This window comes from Pseudorasbora parva, chromosome 5 (genome assembly GCF_024679245.1).
Source record: "Pseudorasbora parva isolate DD20220531a chromosome 5, ASM2467924v1, whole genome shotgun sequence".
NCBI classification, from domain to species: domain Eukaryota; kingdom Metazoa; phylum Chordata; class Actinopteri; order Cypriniformes; family Gobionidae; genus Pseudorasbora; species Pseudorasbora parva.
Window position 1 is genome coordinate 39089053 of NC_090176.1, and position 20082 is coordinate 39109134.

At 38.6% G+C, this 20082-nt stretch overlaps 1 protein-coding gene across 2 annotated transcripts in view; it reads right to left on the reverse strand.

Moving 5' to 3' along the window:
- Positions 1 to 3835: 3835 nt before the first annotated feature.
- sema5ba (sema domain, seven thrombospondin repeats (type 1 and type 1-like), transmembrane domain (TM) and short cytoplasmic domain, (semaphorin) 5Ba) overlaps positions 3836 to 20082 on the reverse strand; it is a 156007-nt gene continuing 139760 nt past the window's right edge. The window contains exons 19-23 of one of the 2 annotated variants that reach the window (XM_067444243.1): positions 19020 to 19190; positions 14351 to 14485; positions 12618 to 12662; positions 11559 to 11764; positions 3836 to 6580 (exon numbers count right to left, since the gene is read on the reverse strand). In XM_067444243.1, the coding sequence (XP_067300344.1) occupies positions 6413 to 6580; positions 11559 to 11764; positions 12618 to 12662; positions 14351 to 14485; positions 19020 to 19190 (725 nt within the window). In that variant the 3' untranslated portion in view covers positions 3836 to 6412. The remainder of the gene's footprint in view (positions 6581 to 11558; positions 11765 to 12617; positions 12663 to 14350; positions 14486 to 19019; positions 19191 to 20082) is intronic. The other variant, XM_067444244.1, reaches the window with a different exon arrangement.

Genomic DNA, 20082 nt, shown 5'->3' on the forward strand with positions numbered 1-20082 from the left:
TGTCTTTATGAAAGCATAAAAATATATGTTTGCAGATATTTAAGAAACATGCAGTTCGGTGTTGGAATGTCTGTTTTTGTTTTGGCCGCCCCTGTCAATTTATCCAAAAGTATTTGGACACCCTGGGTTGCCAGTTGGTGTAAAAAACAGCGTATTGTGGTCATGGGAGACAGCAAAAGAACTGGGTCAGAGATTGCATATTCTACAGGATCTAAAAAGCTTCAGCATCCATCTAAAAAGCTCTATGACCAGGGGCATATTAAAATGCGGATAAATCATCTCATCAACTTGTCGCTTTACATAGTCAAATTTGCTCTTTCTTGTTGCATGTCCTCAATCTATCAACCCATCAACCAATCAATCAACTTTATAGCGTTTTACAATGACGATTGTTTCAAAGCAGCTTCACAGTGTTAAACAGGACAATATTGCAACAAAATTTGATTTGGCTGCACAGTCGTTCTGGTGAAAAATAGTGATTTTAGCAGCTTAATTTATCATATAGCAACAATGTTGGCAGATAAGTATTATAGTTTATAGAATTAAATAAAACCCAATTAATAAATTTAATTGTATATTTAGTTGAATAACTTAGATTATAATTTTAGTGTCCCCAACTGAGCATGTAAAACCATGTAAGCATCGAATCTGAGGAGGAGGGGGCGGGGGACAATATTTCAAGTGGTGCTCACTGCAGAGTCAATGAAGTCCAGCTCCATCATTCTTGATGTTTAATGGGGTGGAGGGATAGAGTTGTGAGTAGGGTTAGGGTGTGGTTGGATATTCTAGCTCCACCCATTAAGACCAAATTACATTCAGTTCTCCTCGCTGGATGTCTAGCGAGGCGGAGCTAGACGTAAGCTCCACCCATTGCAGTGAGCAGCCTCTCCAATATTTTGAATTTAGACTGCAATTTCAACCACTAGCTGTCAATATTACATACTGCACCCTTAATGGATAGTATAAGAAATGATTTTATAAAATGGTTGGTCACTTCATCAATTGAGGACTGGAGCCTTCCGGCTTCAAAAGGATGCAAAAACATCATAACAGTTGTCCATACTACTTCTGTAGTAACACAATTTGCTGATTTTCCATCAGCGTTAGTACTGGCTGCAGACAAAGTCCTAATTGTTGGTGATTTTAATTTAGAGTTAACAATAATCCATGTAGATCATGAAAAAGACGCATTGAAACTGGCCTTCTAAACTCTACTGGAGTTAGCCAACACGTGTCAGGACACACTCATTGTCGTTATCATATTCAGATCTAATATTGTCACATGGAATCAATGTTGATGCCGTTAAAATTCTGCAGCAGAGCGATGACATCTCAGATCATTATCTAATCTCATGTATACTTAATTTAACCAAGGCTGCAAAGCTGTCTCCTTCTTAGAAATATGGTAGAACTATAATATGGTACACTAAAGATCGCTTTATAAATAATCTTCCTGATCAGTTTCATCTCCTCAGCATCCCAGATAATTTAGAAGAACTTAATGTTGCAACAGAAACTATTGATTGGTTGTCTCTCTATTTGTGCTACTCGATCTTAGTACTGCATTTGACCACAATATCCTTTTGAATACTCAAATTATCTTGGCATTAGTGGAATTGCATTGCCATGGTTCAAATCATACTTATCTGCACATTATCAGTTTTTAGCAGTAAATGAAGCGATATCTTATTAATCACAAACTCTGTATGGAGTACCACAAGGCTCAGTGCTAGGACCATTGCTTTTCAATGCAAAATGGAGAACTGTTAGTTCATGCATTCATGACATCAAGGCTAGATTATTGTAATGCTCTACTGGATGGTCGCCCTGCTCGCTTAATACATAAACTCCAGCAGGTACAAAATACAGCAGCTAGAGTTCTTACCAGAACCCGGAAGTATGACCACATTAGCCTGTTTCTGTCAACACTGCATTGGCTCCCTATTAAACATTGTATAATATTTAAAATCTTGCTCATTATTTACAAAGCTGGTTTAGCTCCTCATACTTGAACGAGCGCTTTACTCATTATAGTCCTTCACGTCAATTGTGATCTCTGACTCTGGCCAGGTGATGATAGAATAGAATATCAAAATCAACTGCAGGCACTTGATCGTTTTCCTATTTAGCACCTAAACTCTGAAACAGTCTCTGTCAGTTTTAATCTAGACTAAAAACACATCTCTTTAATCTGGCACACATATAACACATTATCAATTTTTATTACTCAAACCAGTAAATGATTGTTATGCTGCATTAACTAGATCAGTTGGAACTGGGAACACTTCCCAAAACACCTGATGTACTTGTTACATCATAAGAAGAACGGCATCAATGCCAATATTTAGTCTCGCTTATCTAGCCTGCCGGATCCAGGCTATATCCTGTAACACAGTGATTCAGTGCCTCCTTCACTTTCATTTTCCCTCTGTAGAGATAAAAACATTTTCGAAATTTTTGGAAACGACTGAATGCACAAATTATGCAATGCAGACAAGTAATTTGGCAGTTATTTTGTAAAGAAAAACGAAATGCCTTTTAATAATGTGCTTGCCTATATACTAAACACCCCTAATGCTTACGTGCGTGCCGTCACTTTTCTCACAGAAAGTTTTTTCGTTTACATGGAAACGATTACATAAAAAAAAAAAAAAAAAAAACACCAGGCACTTTTGCTGTATGGATGAGCAGCCAGAGTGCATTGAGACTTTTCTATTTTGGTTGAAAATTGTGTCATGGCGCCAACGGAAATGAATCAATCAAAGACCTACTTTAGCTGGACAATAACTTTTTTCTAGAGCTTATGCACAACCAAAACAATCTCCTTCCATTCATTTCCTATTATCACTGTAAAGCTGCTTTGAAACAATATATACTTGAGCCAGATCTTTTCAGTTAATAGTTTGAATTATTTTCAGGTTTTGTGTATTGATCATTCACAAATTTGACTGATCTGGTTCACATTCAACCGTATGATCGAGCGTTCAGGGGGTAGAATCCCCCCTTCCTCCATTTCCAGTCACCTGGGCACAGAATATTTTCAGTGAATAGCAGCTTAAATGTGATCCTTTATTCTAAAAGGCTAGAAATATAACGCATTATTTGGATTAAGTACTTTTAAGAGACTTTTTTGATACATTTGTGGGGGGGTTTTAAACCTGAAAGTTTGAGTCCCCATTCATTGTAACTGCATGGACAAGAGAGACCTCTGTACTGTAATTAAGACACTTTTTCTTCTTTTGTGTTTCACAGAGAGATAGAAAAACTGTTTGAAATGACATGAGGGTTTTCATTTTTGGTTGAACTACTCCTTTGACTGACTGGCGCAACAGCAATACTGTTGAAACTAGAAATATTGATCAACCATACAAAAAAAGCCTTTGCCGGTTCCTATCGACTCTCTCATTCAAAACTGTAGACCATCTTCTTTATAAATAAGAAAGACTTAGAGTCTGAGCAGTGAATAAACTCCCCATACTCACTGGGTAAATCTTGGATAGTGATGCCAACTTCAATATTTATGCCATCAGGTCTTGAGTGAAAAGGGCAAACACTGTTTCATGTCAAAGACCAACATCCATTTTTTTCAGTCTGAGGAGGGATTGTGTGAAGGGAAAACGATTGCACGTGTTGTCAGCATTTAGGTCCAATTTCCTTCAGCCTGCCAAGCAAATCCCTACACATACAAATGGGAGTGTATGATAGCCAACCTGACATTGGATTGAAAAACATGACAATTTGAAAATGCTTACCTTTCACTGCGGGAGACAGCAGGGGGACCTAGATTGATGATGTGTGGGAATAGTTGGGAAAGGACGAAATGGCTCAAGTTAGACCGGGTTGGCATCAAGGTTTATTATCTTTTACAATGTACAATATACAAAAATATAGAGTACCAAAAATTCACAGTGTCTAAAAGGCAGTGATTACAGTCTACATCGCATATCTAACCACCAGGTCAGTTGCATAGAAGGGCACCAAGCCTTGCAGGGATGGAGCGCCTCATTGCGTTGTCTGGCTTTATGCGCGTTCAATAGCAGAGATACTCCTTTCAAAACCCGACTTACACAGAGCAGCCGCATTTGACCAACATTTATTATCTGGGCAGGCACATGGGAGCGAATGTGGGATTTAGTTTGACCTTTTAACTTTAAATATGAGCTTAGAGTCCTGCCTATTGTTGATTTATTTTCATGCCTTTGAAAGACATTTTAAATCTGTGATTTACTTAAGGTAATATAATGTTTTAGATTGAATAAGAATATATAGATAAGGGGATTTTTTTAAAAATTAAACTTTTCATTCAAATTTACTGATAAAACTATTAGCAATTACATTTAAAAAAAAGCAAAATAGGAACAACTTGAGTACTGTACTGGGATTTTTGGACTCCTCTGTAAAGTCCTGGTGTGCGAGCAAGAAAAATCAGCTACAAATTCAATGAGTACGGAGCCAAAAGAACAAAAACAACCTCTGCATTAAATACATTAGAACAGGATTCAACAGCATCAAAACAATTAAAGGCAAATGTATTGGAATGAGTATGATATTGAAGTGCTTTTGTTAACAAAATAGCATGTGAACTTTAAAAAGGATCAAAAAACAACAACATTCTCTAATAGTTTTATAGGGACTCTAGTGTATAATCTTTGATGTTATCAATCTGGGTTGATCAGCAAGATGGGTCTCTCTCTTCTGCAGTTAAACTCTGGACACTGACAGGCTCCATCCCCACACAATCCCTATGGTTGGTATATTTACACAGCTGCGGCACATATTATTTTACAACTAAGGCGTTTAAAAAACAGTGTTAGCTTTACAATATAAATGTACATTATACTAACCTTTGCGTGTCGTTACTTTTTTCGTGGTGGGACATTACTTCGTTACAACCCATGTACTCATGCTTAGCTGAAAGCATGGCTGGCTTAGCATTCATTAAACGAGCTGGATAAAATAGCTTAGTTTAGTTTTCAATGCCCTTTAGAAACCAAGCATACCATAAATACTACATCCTGATCAGAGTTGCCGTTCCTGAATCGCTTTTACCGATAACTGGAGAGTTGCATCTTGAATGTGGGCGTGATGCCGCTGGGAAGCATGTGAACACATGAGCAAAAATAAGATCTGAGTTGAGCACACGGTGCTGCACACAGATTATATTTTCAGATATTGTTTGATGTGACAAAGACAGCGATCCATTGATCATTTCTGTGCGAGTCGACTCTCTGGGCAATTTTGTGAATTTGTGATGTTCATATACCATTGTACGCCTTCACTCATATCTCTGGTGAATATGATGATGTTAGGAATACACCATCTGGAAACAATAAAAAATAATACATGAAATGTTCAGTATAGCTCCATCAATGTTGAACTCATATCTTAAATAAACTCTATTGTCCATCTATCCTACAACTGCTGAATAATTCCCTCTTTAAAATAACCGTAGAAAACAAGTGCCAAGCTATCAGTATTTCCTACATTTTTTCATAATAAAATATAGTCCATCTCGGTTTGAACCCAGTCATATTTAATATGACCACCGGGACTTACAGTAACAGAGTAGAACATGTTTGCTTCAGACCTAAGCATATTCCATGTTGGTGCAATATTCCTCAATTCCCATGCATTCGCAAGTACAAAAAGGTTTTTCAACTTTTTAGGGGAAAAGTGAGGCATTCTTCTGTCCTTATGCTTTTTAACGTGCTGAAAATCTATATTTCGCTTCTGATAAGAGTCCGTTCTGAATAGCATCCTATTTTAAGCTGTTCTTTTTCTTTGAGCTTGGTTGCAAACTCATATCCGAACAGTCCACCCTGGAGATGCATCGATCCTGCAACTCGTCCTCTTTTGTTCGAGATTTGCCTCTCAAAGGTTGGAAGTCAGTGGGAAGTCCTTACATTTGCATCCAACGGTAACAATACCACCGTTCTAACCAAACCTGATAATGCCACCATTGATTTCTCTCTTTTGTCTGGTGTCCATCTATTCTTCTCTTATGTAGTTTTAAAAAGAACTGCCACAGCGTGGCAGATTGCATTCCCGTAATGAATATCGTTGGAGTGGTACGCCAGCACAATTTTCTCTTCCCACCTTCAGCAAAATCTCCTTCCAGTAAGTTCTGCAGAGATCAATCAATAGATCTGTTTATCAAAGTCAGTGTAGCTACACAATCTTTAAAAAGTGCTGTTTGAATCACTGGACTTTTCCCCCATCGGACACCGCAAGGCATGACTTAGGAGACACGGTCCTCAGGAGAGAGAGTTTGGGGGGAAAATCAGCTGGAATGTTGGAACAAGCACCTCATCAGGTGCAGAGTGTGTGGGTGGGAAAAGTGGAGGGTTTTAGGAGGAGATGTCCGGAGCGGCCTTGTCACCATGGTGATAAAGCCACGGCTGGCATACGTGTCTCAGCTGTGGTTATAGGTTCTGCAGGGAGAGGGTGAGGAGTCTGGGCGGTAGTCATATTTGCCCAGCGCTGTGGGATAGTACGTGGTGGTGTACACGTTCGTCTGCTGAAGTGGAGAAGGAAAGTAGTTGGTCCTCTCGTCCGGCAACAAATTGTTCTTATTCAGAGTCTGTAAAGAAAACAAATAAAGGAGAGTTACATGAGATGAGAGGCAAGTCAATCTCTGGGATGAAACACAGGGTGTAATATCTGCACCACTATAGTGTTTGAGTAGACCGAAAGAGCAATATTAGCTCAAACAATGGAATGAGTTTATACAGTAGATCAAGTAGGCTTGCAATGAACTATATCTATGGACCAGAATATCATATCATAGACCTTCAAGTGGGGTGTATTGAACACCACTGCAAACAGACAGCAACGTGCTAAAAACCACTCGGGACATAAAATCCAGAACACTATTAAAATCACTTACAACTCCCCAGCAACTGCAGAACAATATGTTAAAACCATGTAGAAAAGACATTGCAATTCTGGTGGTCACTAGTGGAGCAGAAATTACACACTGCATCTTTAAATATGTAACAAAGCGGCGCCCATAGAAGATAAGCTGCATAATTTAAAAAGTGGTGGACTCATGGGTCATGGATGAAAGTAGCATGTGTATGAAATGTAGTGCTCTCGAGAAATATAATTTGTCTAGCTCCAAAAAACCTGCAGCTCAGTTACTGGGGGAGTGAAAGCTATGAAATGTACAAGATTGATTTGAGTGACTCACCGTAGCCGAGAACTGCTGTGCAACAATTATACTTTTCAATACCTGGCAAACAATAGCTCTACAAAGAGACTGAGATCTCCATTCCAGTCTGAACAAGGCATATGAAATTGCAGTTTTATCCAAGAGTCAATGAGTGACAAGTGAATGTTTGTCCGCTATTACAAAACCAAATGACATCTTCCTGACTGTGGTGTCTTCTGCAGCCTTTTGACAAACAGCTCCCTGTGCGAAATCAGAATATTCATCCTAATTTAAACGTGGCTCTCAACGGATGCTTATTCAAACTCCAATCAATCAGAGGGAGTCTGTGTCACACGGTTAATATCACACAGCCATCTGCACAACGACGTGGCCTGTGAACGGACGGACAGAGGCCAGAGCGACGGCCTTTTGCGACGGCCACTTCTTTCTCCATCCACTCGTATCGCTCAAGTCTCATAATGAGTTTCGAGTGACTACTGGTCATGCAGAAGATCGATGGAAAAAGTGGCAAAAGGCTCGCACAGGTGTCACGGCAAGGACATGAGGTGGAGGGAAAGCGAGCCGAGCCAAACTAATTGGATGAGCTCGACGATCAGTCACAACCAGCTGTGGGAGTCCACTGAGCGGCTGCTGCTTAAACAGCCTAATGGAGCCCATTAATAAAGACGGAGTGTGTGCCAGGAGCCGCGTGCAGCCGGAAGAGACGGCTAAACAAGCAGCCGCGGGGAAAGGGAAACCAGCGGTAATCTCCAAACTTATCAGTTATCTAGTGATGCTCATTTTGAACAAAACAAGCATGCTCTCCAAACGAGTTTGGTTTCTTGACTGCTCACTACTTTTTCTGCTAGCTCCTCTGTGGGGAAATGTAAAGGTGAAATATGTCATTTTATTATGTTAAAATACTCATAGCTTAATATGCAAACTCTATATAAAAGGCATTTGTAGGAGCATTCCCATGAGAAGTGTATCTCTGTGGCGTTATCAAAACACTGAGCGGCCTGACCAGCCCAGCAACTGCAAAATAGAGGCCTACGGAAATCAAAATTTAAGTTTTTTAGCTTTTAGTATGAAAATGTCAGCCTTAAAGGTATGAACAAGCTGGTGTGTTCCAAAACAATGACAAAATTCGCATTTAGGAGATATAAGCATTCAAAACTTAGAGTCTCTCACTTCCGTTAAAATGAATTACAGATTTAAATGACATCATCGCAGACTTCATCTTCTCATCAAATCTTCTGTCCAATCGAAATGCTCTCTAGAATCTAAAGCCCGCCCCCTACACTGCCGAAGCTGCGGCTGAAATCGGTCAGTTTTCTACATGGTAAACAGAACATAGTACACTATATATGTGATAGGAAACAATTCAGTGTAAATATGCTTTCAGTTAAGGTGAATTAAATCTGTTTTCACGTTAGTTTCACGCACCACAGCAGCGCACACACACAGTCTAGACCAGAGCCATTGACTAGAGACACGAGATACGCTGATGGCCTAAAACACGAAACGAGCAGTTTCGTTTTTACCTCTTGTACATCCCTATGTCCGACTGATCTGAGGGCGCGCGTGCGTGTTTCCTGTGGTGTGCAAGAGGTAAAAGTGATATAAATACTGTTCGTTTTCTCACACAAACTGCTCGTTTCGTGTTTTAGGCCATCAGTATGTACTTACGATGGGGGATTGTTTAATTTGGACTTCTCTGTGTATGCTCTTTGAGGTGGTGACCATAGACCTGCATTATGTGAGGCACAGACAAGAACGGTTTGACCTAAAATGAAAATTGAAACTACTGGGGAAACAAATACTCCTACATCTCGGATGCCCATGAGGTAAGCCAAAACATATCAAAATTTAATTTCAAAGTGAACTATCCCTTTAAGTAGCTGAAAACATTTTGAAAGTAGCCAAAATACACTGAGATTTATGTAGCATTCTCAGTCTATAGATTTCATGCTGACCTGCATTAGAAACTTATCAAGTCAAAATGTATTTCTATAGCAAATTTAAAAGCATCAGATTTGCACCAAAGTGCTGTACAATAAAACGTTGAGCATATAAAAATAAAGCATTAAAAACGTTTCTTCAGGACCGCACAGAATATGTACAGATCTCTGTAGAATTACTTTGAGTGTTATTCCCAAAGTTCAACATATTTCTTTAATTTGATTATGCATTCAGCTAAAGTATCAGTGGGAGTGCGTCCATTTTAACACATGTTACCATGTTTAAATCCACCAAAATTCAGAACAGAAAATACAATAAAAGGCTGCAGATTGACACCATATGAACATATACACTACCATGCAAAAGTTTGGGATCAGTGGGTTTGAACCAAAGTTAAAATTATTTGATTAAAAATACAGTAAAAACAGTAACATTTTGAAATATTATCAAAGTGCCAAAAATTGCAAAAGCTGAATTTTCAATCTTCAGTGTTACATGAAAAAAATCATTCTAACATGCTGATCGTGATGAAGGTTTTCTAGGATGAAAAGAAAGTTCAAAAGAACATTTATTTGAAATGGAATCTTTATAAATTATTACAAATGTCTTTACTGTCAATTTTAATTTTGATTTGAGTCCATGTTTAATACATTTTACAAACACAATTTAGCTCTTTTTTATTAGTGTTGCCATTAAAACACATAAATTCAAGTTATTAATTGGTCACAGTATAACGTCACAGTTTCCATCTCTTCCAAATCACAGTAGTGGTGTGAGCGCAGCATAAGCTTGTTGTTTTGGTTCAGGAGGAACTGTAAAATGCGGCCCTCTGTTTCGGTTGCGATGCTCGACAATAACTGACGTCTGTCTAACTCTGAATAGCATGAAACGTGCTGATGACGTGTAATGTCTGCGAATGCAATGATTGGACGAACATTTTATGGTCCTACGCCTTCCACAGATGATATATATATATATATACATATAAATACATTTAGACCACTTAACTTAGTGATTGCTATCAGGATGTGAAGAGACTTTCAACCAGCATAACAAATAATGTTTCTGGAACAAATCACCTACCTGCCTTTAAAACAACAACAACAACTATTAGTTATTTTCAAGGACTGCAGAGTGCATTTGGGATACATTAGTCCAATACTGACAAGAAGAACAAATCCCTCCATCCTACTTTTAGCAACTACATTGCAAGCCACCCTAATTCATTGCACATCTTACTGAAAGTCTTGCACATTGTGAATAAAAAAGTGCATAACTGTTGCAAGAAGCTGCTGATAACTGCTATGTGTGACTTTGCAAGGATCTTACGCCTCGTTATAGCTTAAGAAATCAAAACACATCCCTAACAACAAAAAGTCTCTCTGCTTCATGCAAAACATTCCCACATAATGTAATTACATAATGTAATTTCTTCTATTTAGACTTCAATTATCAATCACTCAATAGAATTAGAGGTAGTTCGTTGTGAAAGGGGTCATGGGCTGTACATACTCTCCTGGGCAAAAAATGGGCCAAGTCAAAAATAATAAAATATTTAGTGGTCTTTTAATGTGGCTTAACCATTTTAATCACAAATTAGCAAGAATTGCACAAATAATGTGATATGAGGTAACTTAGCATGGAATAGCCTTCCCCAACTTGCAGACACCTTTTTACAGGAAAAAGAGTTAGTTGTTCCACTTCCACTCATTGTCACTTGCTTAACTGTTAATAAGTAGTTATATAGTTATATATAAAATCTCCCAGTATTTTTGAGTTTAATGTGGGACCAAATATTCACTATACAGTTTAAATCTGGACTGAGCCTGATTGAAACATGAGCCTGATGGACTTATTCTCAAGCCACTTCTTGGTTGTCTTTGCACCTTGGGCAGGAACATTTTCTTGTTGAAAAATAACATCTGAACATTCCTCTTTAAATAACAACTTTTAATTTGCAGGAATATTCTACTGCACTCCAAAGCATTAAATGATTTTTCACAGTGAAGTAGCTCACCAATACCAGTCGCTAAAAAGGCTCACTGTGGTAGAGATGCGTTTATTGTTATATTTCTCAAAAGATTTACAAAGACATCGTTCTTGACCATCACCATGCAACTTGAGTTTCATTGCGATTCATCACTCCACACACAACTTCCCATATTCTGTCAAAAACTTCCTTCTGTCTCTGATGTTTTACTGAGACAGCTATGGCTTTATAAGAATTGCATTTGCTTTAATTAATGCATGCCAATTCAAATCTTTTTTTGTGTGTGCTATTTTAGGCTTGGAGCTTTTTTCTTTTTGCCCAGGAGTATACATCTAATATGGGTAAAATTAAGTGCAGCAACATAATAAACAACAAAAACGATGCCCCTACTGACCCTTTTCATGCCATAAAACAGTATAACGAGAAAACAATTGTGACCAGGGTGTCAGCACTGACCTTGAACTCCATGGGTGTGTATTTCTCATTCTTTGGTGTGGTGTTTCCCTTGTAGTTGAGGTGGTTGGGAGTGGTGGGGTGGATGACGGCCGATTCCTGCGAGGGCTTGTGGAACCGCTGGCAGTACACATACACCAGGAAGGACAGCAGACCGGCACCCAGGAAGCACGACACGCCCGTGGCTATCAAGTGAAGCAGAGTGAACCCTGGGAAAACAAGAGAAGGCAATATTACAGTAACCATTTGTCTGCAAATAACTGTAATATGTTATCACTCTCATCCAGACCTCTGGCTAAATATGTTTTTTTTTTAAGTAACGAGACAATATAGTCATCCTTGTCAGTGGAAACTTTGATACAGCACCATTACGTCTCTGATCATTAACACCACATGTCCATGTCCATAGCCATCAACCAGTGGTAGGCAGGTGCTTGAGAGCATCTGGCTGAATGATGCAGTACCAAGGGACAGTGCTGTGATTAGCCGGTCGATGTGACGGACTAGGCATCCTGCCGGTCTGACCCATAATAAGTGCGAAATGTGATTGAGGAGAGTGAACGCCATACCCCCGTCTTGAACTGCTCTAATTGGACAACGATCACTCAGGAGAGTGCCACTGCTGGACATTGATGTGTAATATGTGCTGCCACCTGGAGAAACACCAAACTGGCACTGCGGTGCCATCTCTGAGGGCAGCCACTGCCAGTATGGCCTGGATCCACAACCTAAAAGGCACTGCTGTGCCTCCTCATGTATTTTTCATCTGGTGCATGCACTGGAAAGGCAGCACACCTCTGCTTGGGAGCGCTGCGAGCGCTGCGGAGCACGACACATGGAGAAAAAAAAAAGATCAGCAATGTGAATGATGAAGTTCACTCACTTAAACCTGGTTAGTGATTCCATTTCTTCCTGAGTTCGGGATGAAAAGGAGCTGGCGTGACACATGACACACAAGCAGCACACTGCTACATGTCTCTGAGCATTCACGGGAGAGTGCATGCACAAGCGCATACTAACATGCGGTGAACACATTGCAAACACCTCTGTGGAAGCACTTACCCCCACACTGCTGGTCCTTCTCATAGCTAGATGCCGGGAGAATCGCTGTGAAAAGGAGATATATAGTTAGAGGCAGCGAACACAGGATAAACTTGAGCTCTTTTTGAATGTCTTGAACTGATTTTGCACATCTTTCAACTTGAAATGGCATCTTAAAAAACACTGTGGTTCGAGATACATCGGAACGGTCATAGACATCCATCTAGAGCAGGAGCTGTCAGCCAGTTTTGCTTCAGAATTGAAATTCCTGTAGCTCAAGCAGTAGAGCATGGTGCTAGCAACGCCAATGTGACGGCTTCCCAGGGAATTCATAAACTGATAAAGTGTTTATCTTGAATTTACGCTTTGGATAAAAGTGTCTGCCAAATGCATAAATGTATGTAAATGTACATTTTTATTTAGACATGAAGTGACGACTGAAAATAATATCAGATTTATTAAAAAAATCGTAAACATAAACGTAAAGAAACATTTTTAAATATTGAGGCCCAACAATATGTCAGATTATTCATATTATTCTTATAAAACTGATGTGCAGCCTTGATGTCAGCATTAAAAGACACGAAAAGTGCTTCCTCCTTTTCAAAGCTACTAAGCTTATTTATTTTCCCATCAGAACTATGCACAGTTACAGTTTATTTTATTAATGCACTTAGTGCCCATTTTTTGGTCTGTTCTGCTGCCAAATGTTAGGTTACGACCAACAATTTAATGATAAACATGTATTAATGATACATTTAAAAATGTATCAGACTGATGCAAGAAACAGTCTGGTGTGAATGGCCTATTACACACTTCCTTGTTCTTCCTCCAGTTGTTGATTTGCAGCCTAAATGTCAATCCCTCCCCATCTCACACTTCACTCTCTGCGTTCAAAAGCAAACCTTCCTGGAAGAGAGGCGATTCAAAGAGCTGTAGAAGACAGTCTCCTGTTTTATACCTGAGGGATGAGCAGGGCCGCAGTGATAAAGTACAGAAAATCACATCAAAGGCTCGCAGTCAGTCGGGTCGCATGAAAGTGGTGAAATTATTACAGCTGTTCTGCCATTACGCCACAATTATTTAAGAATAAACAGCAATGCCAGTAAAAACAATTGCCAGCTATTTTGCAAAATACATAGCCACACTTGATTTAAACACTCGTTTAGAGTAAATATTTCATTTTGGTTGAAGTGATGAGGTGCATTTCAATGAAAACACGTTTTTCACTGCTGCAGTACAGTCTGAGGTGCATTATTACCACCCAGAGTCCTGCTTTTTAAGCTCTATCTGAAATCTCCACAAAGAGCAGAGATGTGTGTGGGGGGAGATGATTTGATTGAGATGCACAATTCTCCTTGATCTCCTCACCGTCTAAGACACCTCAGGATTTGGAATCCTTTTCCCAAAATTGGAGAGAAATCGGATGCGAGTCTGCCTTGTGGCATAACATTAATATTAATTAGAGTGGCTGATTCACTTGGTATTCCGCTCTGATAACCCGTGTTCTCCCAGGCTGGGTGCGTTCAGTTCTTCACTTTGAACACTTCCACTCCTCCAGCCAGAGCAATGAATAAGCACAAGTAAACATATTACATCTAATCTATTAAAAACAACAGTGAGTTTGACAGGGTTTAAGTGTACGTTTATTTAATAAGAGTTACATTGCAATTGGGGAAAGCTTTTCTTCGTAATGGAATAGTCAAATGGCGTGTGAATATATGTGAGTGTGTATATATATAGCTCTCTCTCACCTGGGATCTCATTGCAGTCTCTGTGCTGGGAGCTGTTTCCCACACATGGCGTGGATTGAGCTCCACACACTCGACTGCGCAGCTGCAGGCCCGAGTCATCACACTCAGACCACACTGACCAGGCCATCCACCCACCTGCACATAGACAATCACAAACACAGGGTTTAAAGAAACAGTTCACCCAAACATTAACATTCTATCATCATTTACTCACCCTCGAGTCATTCTAAAGCAAGCAACAAAATGAACAAAAAAAAAAATCTTAGCACTCCTAAACTTTTGAAAAGTAGTTTACAGTAAATTGAGTATGAAGAAAATGAAGCCTATTTTTGTACCATTAATATTTTCTTGGCATTCAATTTTTTCCCCATAAATTCACATTACCATAATATGTAGTATCTGAAGGCTTTCCTTTATTATTATTTTTATTAAAATGGTTATTGGTTACTGTTTTTATTATAATGCAGTAATTCTAAAAGCAAAAACTAAATAATTAATTTACTATACAGGTCCTTCTCAAAAAAATTAGCATATTGTGATAAAGTTCATTATTTTCCATAATGTAATGATAAAAATTAAACTTTCATATATTTTAAATTCATTGCACACCAACTGAAATATTTCAGGTATTGTACTGTTTTAATACTGATGATTTTGGCATACAGCTCATGAAAACCCAAAATGCCTGTCTCAAAAAATGTGAATATCATGAAAAGGTTCTCTAAACGAGCTATTAACCTAATCATCTGAATCAACTAATTAACTCTAAACACCTGCAAAAGATTCCTGAGGCTTTTAAAAACTCCCAGCCTGGTTCATTACTCAAAACCGCTATCACGGGTAAGACTGCCGATCCGACTGCTGTCCAGAAGGCCATCATTGACACCCTCAAGCGAGAGTGTAAGACACAGAAAGACATTTTTGAACGAATAGGCTGTTCCCAAATTTTGCATGTCATACGGAAATCAAGGTGCCAGAGTCTGGAGGAAGACTGGGGAGAAGGAAATGCCAAAATGCCTGAAGTCCAGTGTCAAGTACCCACAGTCAGTGATGGTCTGGGGTGCCATGTCAGCTGCTGGTGTTGGTCCACTGTGTTTTATCAAGGGCAGGGTCAATGCAGCTAGCTATCAGGAGATTTTGGAGCACTTCATGCTTCTATCTGCTGAAAAGCTTTATGGAGATGAAGATTTTGTTTTTCAGCACGACCTGGCACCTGCTCACAGTGCCAAAACCACTGGTAAATGGTTTACTGACCATGGTATTACTGTGTTCAATTGGCCTGCCAACTCTCCTGACCTGAACCCCATAGAGAATCTGTGGGATATTGTGAAGAGAAAGTTGAGAGACGCCAGACCCAACACTCTGGATGAGCTTAAGGCCGCTATCGAAGCATCCTGGGCCTCCATAACACCTCAGCAGTGCCACAGGCTGATCGCCTCCATGCCACGCCGCATTGAAGCAGTCATTTCTGCAAAAGGATTCCCGACCAAGTATTGAGTGCATAACTGAACATGATTATTTGAAGGTTGACTATTTTGTATTAAAAACACTTTTCTTTTATTGGTCGGATTAAATATGATAATTTTTTGAGATAGGAATTTTGGGTTTTCATGAGCTTTATGCCAAAATCATCAGTATTAAAACAATAAAAGACCTGAAATATTTCAGTTGGTGTGCAATGAATCTAAAATATATGAAAGTTTAATTTTTATCATTACATTATGGAAAATAATGAATTTTATCATAATATGCTAATCTTTTGAGAAGGACCGGTATGTTACCCTGGACAACAAAACTATTCAAAAAGGGTACATTTTTGGAAATGTAGATTTTTGCATCACCCGAAAGCTGAATAAATACGTTGAATAAATTCTAAATATTGAGAAAATCACCTTCAAAGTTGTCCAAATTAATCCTTAGCAACACATATTACTACTAGTATTTTTTTTGTGTATTTACGGTTGAAAATTTACTATATATCTTCATGGAACATTATCTTTACTTAATATCCTAATGATTTTTGGCATAAAAGAAAAAATCATTTTGATCCCCACAAATGTATTGTTGGCTATTGTCCAGGGTCACAAATTATATTTTTTATATTATATCAGTCAACGTTTTTAGTGTGTGTGTGTATTCATATATATATATATATATATATATATATATATATATATATATATATATATATATATATATATATATATATATATATATATATACATATATATACATATATACATATATACATATATATATATATATATATATACATACATACATACATACATATATATATATATATATATATATATATATATATATATATATATATATATATATATATATATATATATATATATACACACACACACACAAATAATGACTTCTTGTATTATACATTTATGACACTTTTGCTTTTTAAAGCTTAAAAACACCAGTGCATTTACAAATTATCCTGTTGTAGGAGCAAGGAAGAATGAAAATCATAGAGATATGAAACAAAATAACAGTGAGTAAATGATGAAAACATTTCTGGATGAAATCTATCTTTTAAATAGTGTGCTTCAATTTTGCCCTCACAGTTCAGGTAGCAATCTAACCAGAACACTGCCGACTCAACGGCCCACCCACACACATGAAACAAACACCACCAGAGTCACACAGGGAGGCAAAAATAATCACAGTCTGAGGCAACACTTTCAGAGCATGTGTACCAAGAACTTTACTTAGAAGAAACTTTGATTTAAAATGTATTTGTTTGCTGGGAAATTCTGTAAATATACACATTCCTTTCATGTTTCAGCTTTAAAGATTCTTGTCTAGACCAGTCTTAAAATTCTCTCAGAGCCTAAAAAAAATGTCATTCATGAAGGGGGCCACCTGGGTCCAAATGTTGGAATCTGAAAGACTTTATTATCAGCAGCAACTATTCCCAGAGAATCTCCTGGCATTTTGTAAAATAGTTAACCACAGTAAACTATCCACAGTTAACAATAAAAGGTAGCTCTTAATTTTTGTTCAGAAGACAACATGTCACAAATAATTTCTTAGGCAGCACCCTAACTGACATCTTATGTAATTGACTGATATGGAATGTTCTACTATCAGATTTTTTTCTTAATATCAACTTGAATAAAAGCTAAATATTTTGAAGGCTCTAGATTGATAATTAAACTGGATCTGCCATTGACAACATGTATTTGAGTTTTTTCCTCAATTTTAGTTTGGGCTTAAAGGAACAGCTGATTTTTGTATGGCAACAGAATGTGACAACAGAGCTTTGCACTGCCAGAGTCTGCTTGTATGCAGCACACTTCCATATGCATGCAGCTCACATATGGTACCATCTGTAGGATGGAGGACCCAGAAGCCCCTCTCTGAATCTGAAGAGTGTGTTTCTGATGATTGAAAGGTCTGAAATCACGCCTTCGATGCAGCGATGACCATTTGGTCATAAATAAACCACCCTGTTGAAAAGACCAGCATATGGTGTGTGGATGCTGCTGTGTTTACAAGTTTTTTTCAACTCTTTTGTTTAAAAAATAAATTAAAAAAATCACAAAATAAATCATGGCCCCCAGGATATTTTTATATGAATATGAACATGCAATATTTTGATTTATATGCTGTTTAATGTTTGTGGTATTTTGCATGTGCATGCGCATAAGCAATTCTTCTATCGCTTGTTTCTGCTGTTTTTTCCTGTGTTTTGATTTGGAGATTATGTTCTCTTTCAGAAGCTGCGTAATAGCACTCCCTACAGTATAACACTGAACAAATGGTTGGCAGAAATTTCTGTCAATGGCAGGGACATTTTGTCATAATTTACATACTCACTGACTTTCTTCAGTGGAAAACAAAATAAAATATTTTAGTGTGTAAACAAAAAACACTGACACCCTTAAAATATCTTCTGTCATACAGTTTTGGCACAAAATGAGAGCTAGTAAATGACATAATTGTAATTTTTTAGTGAACTATCCAACTAGCACAATTTCTCTGGTCGATCAGCCTCAGAGTTTTGCTGGCGAATACAGGTCAACCATGCTACTTTTTGCTAGGGGTTAAACAACTTTTTAAGTTGACATTTATGTGATTAAAGTCAAGTCGATGTTGACTAGTAGCTGATGAAGTGGGTTGCCTTGTGCACAGCTATATGGCAAATGACAGCGCTGCCCACTGCCTACATAACAGCTTATTTGTATCAGTTCTTTTGTCTTTTGGTTGTTATATTTCTCACAGATTTCTGCTTGTTGTAAATCAGCAACAGATAAAGTAGCACAGTAACGATTGCGTGTGAATTAATTCTACCTGGCAGTGTATATCTACTAATAGTGAAGCTTTTAGTTAATAAGAAATATATACTAGAACGTATCTGTTTCTAAGCTTTTTATTGATAAATCACTGAACAATGACTGATTGTGTTGACAATACATTTCTGTGCAACCAGTTATTATTAAGCAATTAAGCTTAAAGCGTCATGGCAGTGCATTAAAGTCGACTAGTCACTAGTCTGTGCAACCCACTGCATGTGTCTGATTTGTGGTAATAATGGCTGTTGATGGACAGATGACACATTGAGAAGCAACTGTATTTTTCTAGCAGCACATTTTACATAAAACATATTTTTTTTCCCATTTGTGGTCTTGATTGGAGCTGATCTTACCATCACAGGTGTGTGTGTTGCAAAGGGCCTCCTCTGTGTGCAAGCCGATGCAGATGTCCCCTCCATTAGCAGGGGCGGGGCTGGTGCATGTGCGCGTTCGTTGATAGTGTCCGCCTCCACAGGGCACTGAACACTGTGACCATGACGACCAGCAAGACCAGGCACCGTTAACTGCACAGACCAAACGCACAAACAAATACGACATACAAAGACAAACACAAAACAATCAGGCAAGCAGGGGGACACAATCAGATAGCGGACGCAAATGCAGCACAGACAAGAAAGACGGTGCGGAGGATGCAAACATGATGTACCGAACACAAACATAAAACAGTATCAATCAAACAGGCAAACGCACAAAACAATAACAAAAAAAATGATTGGAAACTTGCACAAGGCAGACAAGGCAAGCAAAACGTCTGTTATGGAATATGATGGTGATCCAGACATTCAGAGTGCAGGACAGAATGTCGCATGGGTCCGTTTCAAACTGCTTTCTTTGGTGCTGCAAAGCTCCTCACCAAACACGTGTTACAGCGAATGCCAGTTGTTCACTTTCTTTAATTTGTTTATCCCTGCTGGAAATTCCAGATTACGCAGGTGGATGATATCTAGCTGGTTACCATGTTCTAAAAACCAGTCTGACCATCTTCAGCTGGTATAACCAACTTGATTGTTGTTGGTCCAAGATGGTCTACCAGCTAGAAACCAGCTAGCATGTTCCAAATAACAGCTAGCATGTTTAACTAGGTTTTCCAGAAATTACCAGGAAAGAAGCTTTGTTGTTGTGCGTTTTCCTCCCACTTTAACAGGCCCTGCCACCATCCTCTCGACGTCTCATCAGACTGATGGAGGGTGGCTCCTTCTCTCTACACTAGAAATCACAGTTTAACTTCAGTGGATTAGCATGTGTATACTGGGGCATGACTGAAGTGTGAAGGCAGAGCGATCGCAATCACAGTGAGTCCAGCAACCTCGCACACTCAAAGAGAAGCCGGGCATCGGATTGGAGTGCACGTCTGAGGTCAAAACGATGATTAAAATGGTTGGCTGATGTCAGTGA